General features: G+C 43.3%; 1 protein-coding gene across 1 annotated transcript in view; it reads left to right on the top strand.

The window, feature by feature from the left end:
- IPO11 (importin 11) overlaps positions 1-9,270 on the top strand; it is a 359,108-nt gene that overhangs the window by 71,105 nt on the left and 278,733 nt on the right. The window contains exons 6-7 of the mRNA XM_069962715.1: positions 3,521-3,653; positions 7,162-7,220. Coding sequence (XP_069818816.1) covers positions 3,521-3,653; positions 7,162-7,220 — 192 coding nt within the window. The remainder of the gene's footprint in view (positions 1-3,520; positions 3,654-7,161; positions 7,221-9,270) is intronic.

Genomic DNA, 9,270 nt, shown 5'->3' on the forward strand with positions numbered 1-9,270 from the left:
TAAACGATCGGGATGAGAGTTACGTGCAATTTTCACTGTGTTACACAGAAAGATAGTCGTTAGTTAAGATTACTATCATTGTTTACTGCGTCTGAACCCAGCAAAAGAGCGAATCTGTAACAAACTTGCCTTCGCCCGTGGCAGCGCCACCCTCGCCTGACATATCAGCGCAGCTTCCCCGGGCTGCGAGGGTAGTGGCCATAGGGAAACGCCTGTCCATTTATCCACATGCTGTGCAGCGTGTACATGCTATCAGGAGATTGAGGCCCCGGGTCAGTCAAATACGGTTCCAGTCTTCCAGATCTCATTCATCTGGTCTCCCTGAGAAGCTCTATATAAGGCTTCAGCTGCTTATGGGAGTTGCCTGTGAATTGGTTTTAACCCTTAGGGGACACAGCCAGTTTTCATTTTTGCGTTTTCGTTTCTCCCTCCTCGTGTCTATAAGGCCATAGCACCTGCATTTTTCCACCTAGAGACCCAAATGAGCCCTTATTTTTTGCGCAACTAATTGTACTTTGCTATGGCAGATGTAATTTTTGCCTAAAATGTGCCGGGAAACCAGAAAAAAATTATATGTGTGGTGAAATTGAAAAAAAAAATGTTTTTTTTTTTTAATTTGAGGGGGTTTGTTTTTACTCCGTTCACCCTAGGGTAAAAGTGGCTTGTTATATATGTTCCTTAAGTTGTTACAATTACAACGATATGTAACATGTATAACTTTTATTTGATTTGATGGCTTGTAAAAAATTAAAAAACCTTTTAAAGAAAATATATGTTCCTTAAAATCGCTCCATTCCCAGGCTTATAGCGCTTTTATCCTTTGGTCTATGGGTCTGTGTGAGGTGTCATTTTTTGCGCCATGATGTGATCTTTCTATTGGTACCTTGATTGCGCATATACGACTTTTTGATCGCTTTTTATTACAATTATTCTGGATTTGATGCGACCAAAAAGGCGCAACTTTGCACTTTGGGATTTTTTTGCGCTGACGCCGTTTAACGTGTGAGATCAGGAATGTGATAAATTAATAGTTCGGGTGATTACGCACGCGGCGATAGCAAACATGTTTGTTTATTTATTTATTTTTATTTATAAAATGGGGAAAGGGGGGTGATTCAGACTTTTATTAGGGGAGGGGGATTTTGTGTTATTAAAAATACATTTTTCTTTTACTTTACACATATACTAGAAGCCCCCTTGGGGGACTTCTAGTATATGCACTCTGATCTCTCATAGAGATCCATGCAGTATAGTTATACTGCATGAATCCATGAGATCGCTGCTGCAGCCAAAAGCAATAGAATGCCGAGCCGTGATCAGCGCCATTACGGCGCAGACCCCGGCCCGGGATGGATGCGGGATGGCCCCCCCGCAATCGCGCCGCAGGGGGGGCGATCCCCCCACTAGACCACCAGGTATGGAGATTAGCAAGTATTTAGAAGCAGCTGTCAACTTTGACAGCTGCTTCTAAGTACTTAATTAGCGGGCACGGCAAACGGACCGTGCCCGCTAATAGCCGCAATCCCGGGCTACATGCGGCACCCGGGATCGCGGCAGTTCAGAGGGGGGTCGCCGCGCGACCCCCCTCTGAACTCCCATAGCGGCACGAGGACGTTCAGTAACGTCCTGGTGCAGCTATGGGTTAAAGCCTCACTAGCATTTATCTACCTGCTGATACCTGTTGTTCTACTGACCTCTGCCTGTACCTTGGAATTCCCTGTGTCTCTGTGATTTGGTTTTTACGTGCTTCTCCTGGACTTTCTGACCTCGGCTTGATATCTGACTTTGTCTCTGTTTTGTGATTTTGTTCCTGGCGTGTTCTCCGGGTTTGACATGGCTAGTCTGACTTTGTTAGTTCTGTCCTTTTCCTTATCCCCCCCCCCCCAGTTGGGGGCCAATGTTTAGGGTGGTCGTAAAGTAGGTAGGGACAGCGGTGTGTGTGTGTGTGTGTGGGGGGGGGGGGGTTAGTTCCAGGGCTGCACTCACCCTCTACCCCTGCTGACATTACAGAACCATGTGGCATTACACTGAATGATTAGCAAACGACTAACAATGATTTTGGTGTCAGCACAAAATCAATGATCAGTGACCCATATACAATTTCTCGTTGGTCGTTTGATCGTTGCCTGCATTTACAAAAAACATTTGTTTAAAGCGGCACTATCAGCAGGTTCTGCAGAGAAAACCTGCTGATATACCACAGAAGTCCTCTACCTTAGGTGTTGATTGCTGTTATAAACGCTGCTCTCCGCCTCTGCATTCTTCTGAAATTTGCTAATTGCTCCTATGTAAATTAGGGGCTGAAGAGTATTTGGGGCGTCGCCTGGGTCCTGGAGTACCACTGCGTCCCGCCCAGTCCGCCCCCATCTGTACCGCCCCCGCCCCCTCTTCTCCAGTCCAGCTTGCCCAGCACAGCCTCCTCTTCCCAGCGCATCTGCCAGGAAGCTGTCCCGTCGACCAGCCCGCCCCGCACAGTTCGGCACACTATGCATATAGTGGCCTCCTCCCAGTGCATCTGCCAGGAAGCTGTCTCGTCTTCCGACGGCCTGCTTCCTGCGCATACGCGATTTGGCCGAGGGGACAGCTTTGTGGCAGATGCGCTGGGAAGAGGCCACTATGCATATATGAATATGCATAGTGTGCCGTACTGGGCAGGATGGGAGGAGGCTGTGCTGGGCAAGCTGGACGGGAGGAGAGGGGGTGGGGGGCAGTACAGATGGGGCCGGACTGAGCGGTGCTACCGGACCCAGGCAACGCCTTAAATGCTCTAAATTACATAGGGGCAATTAGCAAATTTCAGAAGAATGCAGAGGCGGAGAGCAGCGTTTATAACAGCAATCAACACCTAAGGTAGAGGACTTCTGTGGCATATCAGCAGGTTCTCTCTGCAGAACCTGCTCATAGTGCCGCTTTAAATTCGAATGATGAAATTATTTTTCGCACGGTAATTATCCTATGTAATAAGGCCCCAAAATATAGACTGTAACCTAAGATTACTATGAGGTGAGTAATGTGTCATATGTATGATTTTATTCTTCTTTTAAATAGGTTAGTTCTATATTTAAGCAGCAAACTGGTGTTCAGAAGGTGACCTACTCCCAGGTTTCTAGGGATATGTGGATCTTAGGCATGGATACATTTTCTAAATTCATTTATGTTGGTCGTAACATGTATGACATTCTACCCAATTGGTTTTTTTTTTACCCTAAAGTCATAAGAGATTGTACTGACTCTGCTGGACTTAAAAGACAGAGTAATTTTTCAAGATAATTCTTTGAACTGCATAGAATATATCATTGTCAGTCACTTAAAGAAGCAACTGACTGGAGTTTCCTGTAGATTAATCTTTCAGCAAATGTAAGGTGACTGGATGCTGAATACCAATTTAGCTTTGATTTAGTGAAGTCCTAAGAAGCACTTAGCTCTGCTGGCATTTTCTTCACTCTTAACTTGTGTTTTTCGGCTTCACACGCGGATTGATAATTTCCGCCTCTGATCTTATTTTGTGTTTGCTTTCCAGCTGGCTGCCGAGGTCTACAGCTTTGCATGCTGCCTTTGGAATCATCACGCTGACACATTCCTGCAACAGATCTGCTCTGAAGGGGATGTGGCAGCCATCAGTTCTTTAGAGAGAGCCTCACTGTCGCTGAAAGGTGAGCGCTAAAGTGTATTTTTGCAAATCAGAAGAATTACGTTTTTGCAGTATTCCTGCTTGGACTTGCGAAGCTGAAAGTCCCTCATCCAGAATCGGTCTTGCTTAGTGGTCTCCAACATGCAGTTCTCCAGCTGTGTTCAGTCTACAGCTCCCATCACTCTCTAACAGTTGTGGGTTTCCACAACTGGGAGTTATATAGTATATGTTCACACACGGCTGCAGGTGAATAATCTGCAGTGTATTACAGTAGCAGCAAAGTGGATGGGATTTATATAAATCACACGCTGCACAAAAGCTAAGACCATGTGAATTTATTTTGCAGCTTAGTGTAGGTTTTCTCTATTTACTCACAAGCACTCACTGAAAACAATGGATATCACATTAAAGAGCACATATCCTTTTTTTCTGGGCATGCCATAAAAAAGTCATACTTACCTACCCTGATCTTCCACTGCTCCCAGTCAGGGCCGTATTTACCACTAGGCACCTTGCAGGGGGACAGAAAAAACAAATCTTTTTGTTTTTATTTTTTTTAGTTTCCCTCCTCCCGTTCAGACTTGCCAGTAAATCTGGTGTCTTTTCCAGGGGGGTGGGGGTTATTGTGGTATTGGTCAGGTCTGGTATCGCCAATAGGTGCGTGAAGATGGGGCGTCTTCAGGTTTAGTCCCTAGGGCAGCAGCAGCTGTTAATAAAGCCCTGCTCCCAGTATGACAGAGGGGGAACATCACTTTGGCCAGTGATTGGCTGAGGCAATTCACTTGTAAGCAGGACAAGGTGTTAACAAAGCAGGGGTGGTAGGTAATGACCTTTTTTTTTCCCTCCACTACCCTAGCAAAATATGTGTTGCTCTGTAGAAAGGTGTACATCAGGGGGAGAGATTATCATGATTGAATGCAATCATCTTCAATATAATTTATGGAAGTAGTGAAACATGATTATTTTAGCAACTCACATTAACAACAATAGAAAGAGCCACATGGGAGCATGGATGTTCCTTACTGGAATGTAAGGAAGATGGGGACTCCCATTTTTCAGATAGATTGAAGTGTAACCAGCACTAGATATTTATGGCATATACTTTTAATATTCCATACATTTTGCAGATGGTAATATTTCTTTAATTTTCAACATTACCTTAAATTGGACAATGTGGTGGTTACAAGGTTGTAGATCCCTGCAATTGTGTTGTCCCACAGCTTCCCACCAGCCTGGAATTCCACTGTTATTGCTATGCAAGGTTACATTCTTCTACAGTAGTTGTATATATCAGCCATGACCCCTGAGGGCACCGCAGTAACTCCTGTTACTGGCCTTTACTTCCTAACCTATTTAGAAGGCCAAGGCAACTTGGACACCTCTTGAGGAAAGTAAGATCACATAAAAGAACAACTAAATAAAGAATTGCTGTGGGGAACAATTGTCACTCTGTGGCATGGTCTTTGTTAAAGAGAAGAAAATTCTCCTCTCAGGACCTGTCACCTCTTTTGAACCATCTCTTTTTAGTAAATACTTATAAATGAAATAACAATTCTAGAACACTTTTCTCCTTAAATGCAAGAATAAATTGACAGCTGGGAGTTACCAGTCCGGGATGTGTTCCTATCCCTTTGTACACTATGCAGTCAGTGCTGACTGTATCAGACTATGTAAGAACATACCACTTTGCACAGGTAACAGTAACACCCAGCTGACATTTTATTTGTAAGTATTCAGAAGGAATAACAGAGGAATGGCAAAGAACATCGTCTAGAATTTCTAGTTCATAAGGAATGCAAATAATTACCATAACAGACATTACAGGGGAGGTGACTGATCTTCTTTTACTAAGTGGCATTAAATAATACTTAAAGGAGTATTGTATTGCCCCTTAAAAGTTATGCAAATCACCAATGTACACTTATTACAGAAAATGCTTATAAAGGGCTTTTTCCCCTGCACTTACTACTGCATCAAGGCATCACTTCCTGGATAAAATGGTGATGTCATGACCCGACTTCCAGAGCTGTGCTGGCTGTGGCGGCTAAAGAGGATGATGGCAGGGGGACACTGAGGGACACAGGGCACTGGAGGGACACTGAACATCCCTCTGCCATCATCCTCTCCAGCAGCTACAGCCTTCACAGCTCTGGGGGTCGGGTCGTGACATCACCATTTTATCCAGGAAGTGAAGCCTTGATGTAGTAGTAAGTCCCGTGAAAAAAAGCACATTATAAGTATTTCCCGTAATAGGTCTATATTGCGATTTGTATAACTTTTTGGGTGACATACAATATTTTAATAAAAATTTTTTCTGGACTTCTTTAAAGAGTTTGATAATCTGAAGTCTCTTTCTAGCAATGACCTTCAATATTTTATGAAATTTAACAAGGATATAAGCAGACGACTAAGCAGAGAACTAGTTTCTTAAAGGAAACCAATCAGCCCAATTGGGCTGATATGGTTCCCTGAACGGCTGTATACAGCTCCTGCAGCAGCAGTAGCTGTATGCCCAACAAAAAGGACAGACAGCGGCGGGGAAGTAGTCATCTGGGTGCCTCCCCGCCTGTATCTAGTCACAGCTCTCTGCCTTTCAGAGCGCTCGGAGAGGATGAATGATAGGCAGAGAGGTCCTTTACTGGCCTCTCTGCCTGTCAATCATTCCTCAGAGCGCGGTGATAGGCAGAGAGCGGTGACTAGGTACGGGCGGGGAGCTGCCTAGATGACTACTTCCCCGCTGCTGCCTGTCACGCACCTGGCAGATTAAAGTCCTTTTTTCGGTTATACAGCTACTGCTGCAGCCGTGGCCGGTATGTGCCGTGGCTGCTGCTGGAGCTGCATACAGCGGTTCAGGGAACCATAACCAGCCTGATTGGGCTGATTGGTTCCCTTTAAGAGGACCTGTCACCACTCCCTGCTTGACTGTTTGAGCAAATACTGTACATCCAATACCCATAAAATATAAATTCATGAACATCTTTTCTTACAGCTCTGTGATGTGCAGTTTCTCTGTAATTGTTACTACAAAACTATGACTGAATAACCGACTGGTCATGTGTCCCTACTCTGTATGACACAATCCAGTCAAAGATGACAGTGCCAGACATGTTCCCAGCACACTCAGGGGATTTGCGGGGATTTGAAAGATTCTGCCCATGTGTTATGATAATGCACAATGTCACTTTTTGAGTTTTTTATGAAGTGGGAAGCAAAAAAGAAAGTAAAAAAAAAAAGTCATAATGAATGTTAACCTCTGCGGAAAACAGTGAAATACACATGAAAGAACAACAAATTCCATCAATGAATGTCGAGTTTGCAAATGACAACCACAAAGTGGATAAAATCATCATTTTGTGTTCCATCAGTATGTTGTTATTCAGGGAGGCCAGTGACTCTGGGAACCTTTCCCGTCATCTTGTCTTCATTTCTGTCATCTTCTTTCCGCCCTCTTTATTGTCCTTAATATTTGTTTATAGAAGTTGATTATAATCGCTTGTGTCTTCTTCTGCACTTTCTTTTCTTTTTCTTAGTTCTGCGTAAATTGACTGTCCATGGGTTTGCCGATCCTCTCCAGAATGCAGAAGCCATGGTAAGAGCACACATTGTTATTGTCAAGCCTGTACATGTCAAAAATGTTCAATATGGGAAGACTGTGTTGTAAGAGCTGTATTCTTCAAGGCAGGGTCACATGGTAGGTCACGGTGAAGCTGAAAAGCTATTCAACCTGCAACGTTTAATGAGCGTTTTGAAAAACTGAATTTATTTGTGGCTGATGGAACTTGGAATCTGGAGGTGAATAGAACTTGTTATAACACAATCACAATGGAACTTCTTACACAATTCAATGCAGGTGTAATAGAAAGGTCTTGATAAGGTGGAGGGGGGCACTATTTAGACTAGGTAAGATTACACACACAGGAAAGAGATTAAAGAGAATGTTGGTTGTGTTTATTGCCACCTGAGAGGAAGGGACAATATTCTTATATATATATATATATATATATATATATATATATATATATATAGGTACCTTGGTTTAAGAGTAACTTGGTTTAAGAGCGTTTGGGTTTAAGAGCTCACAGATTTTCAAAATTGTGACTTGGTTTAAGAGCTCCCTGTACTGGGTGGGAGCACATGCAGGAGGGGCATGGTCTGCACAAGGTGGTTTACAGCACTGTATTCTGACCCAGGGAGTCTGCCTCACCTTCAAAATCATAGCAGATCCACTTCATGCTGGGACTTGCATCAGGGGACAGGACTGTGGAGGTAATCTCTCCATAGCTGTAACCCCTCTCTCCCCGGACAGAGAGTGCTGCTATACTGTGCCCACATCTGTCCTGCCCATTCCTTCATGCTCCCTGCAGTCTCTCTCAGCCCTTGTGTTTCCCATCCTCTCCACTACTGTACAGTAACTTATAATATTACAGATTCTGCTGTTTCTGAATGTTTGTTTTATCTGTTTTACATGTTATTCAGAATAATAAATCATTATTTTTGGGGTGTGGAACCAATTGTCTGCATTTCTATGATTTCTTATGGGAAAATTTGATTTGGTTTAAGAGTGGATTTGGATTACAAGCACAGTCCCGGAATGAATTATGCTCGTAATCCAAGGCACCACTGTATATTTAGTTATTTCACTTTTAGGCTGTGTATGTCACAGAATGGCCGCTGTCACTGAAGTTCATCCCGGCCAGTACTGCAATACCGTCCGGATTAACTTCATTTCTTTTGAATTGGAATGCGGGATCATAGGGGTGTGCCCACGTTCCAATTCACCATAGCCGACATGTCTGCACTTTCAGTTTTGTGCAGCCACTATTCAATGAATAGCAGCCAAACAAAATTGACATGTCAGTTTTTTATGTGGCCGCAAGGAATCCCGCCCAAAGTTCATACACTCCGGCCGCGGTTCCATTAAAATCAGTGCAATGTATTTTTTCATTTAATAACGTTCGGTGTTGCAATCTGCAGCAACAGCCATTATTAAATGAAAATATATGTTGTGTAAACTTAGCCTTATAGTGCCCACATGGTTATCTGAGGTAGACAGCATGGCCGAAGCATGTATTTAAAGCTTATACATTGTTTCAGATAACTTTGAAGGGTAAGCTGAATCTTTGTACATGAGGAGATGTGGCTATTGTATATGTATATGCTATTTTTTTAAACTATGTTTCTGTTCTGTTTCATCCCTAATATTCATGCCATGTGGTAATAGGTGAAGCCTAATCGTGTGCGCACACACACGCATAGGGAGTAGTTCTAAGCAACGTAAGTTGTGGATCAAGCACTGATGTGAGATCTAAAACTCACAGTAAGCTTTTGTTCTCTCTCTGCAGTCTCTCTGTCTGCATAGACGTGTTTGGGCAGCGTTTAAAGTGATCCCTCAGTGATCTCGTAGTCCGTTTTGTTAACAAAATGGACTTTAGCTGTTTTTACAATGGGTGGTGTGTTTAGGAGAGCATGGAGCAGGAAATCATCCCGAGTTGTACACCTTAATATATTAAAATTTTTATTTTGAAGTCAGAATTGGTACACCCTACTGACTCCACGTCTGGTAAAGATACTTCTGTATAATCTGCTCAATTGCTGCATAACCTTGAAACTACATTTATAACATGTTTGGTATGTACCTC

The sequence above is a fragment of the Dendropsophus ebraccatus genome, chromosome 3 (genome assembly GCF_027789765.1).
Source record: "Dendropsophus ebraccatus isolate aDenEbr1 chromosome 3, aDenEbr1.pat, whole genome shotgun sequence".
NCBI classification, from domain to species: domain Eukaryota; kingdom Metazoa; phylum Chordata; class Amphibia; order Anura; family Hylidae; genus Dendropsophus; species Dendropsophus ebraccatus.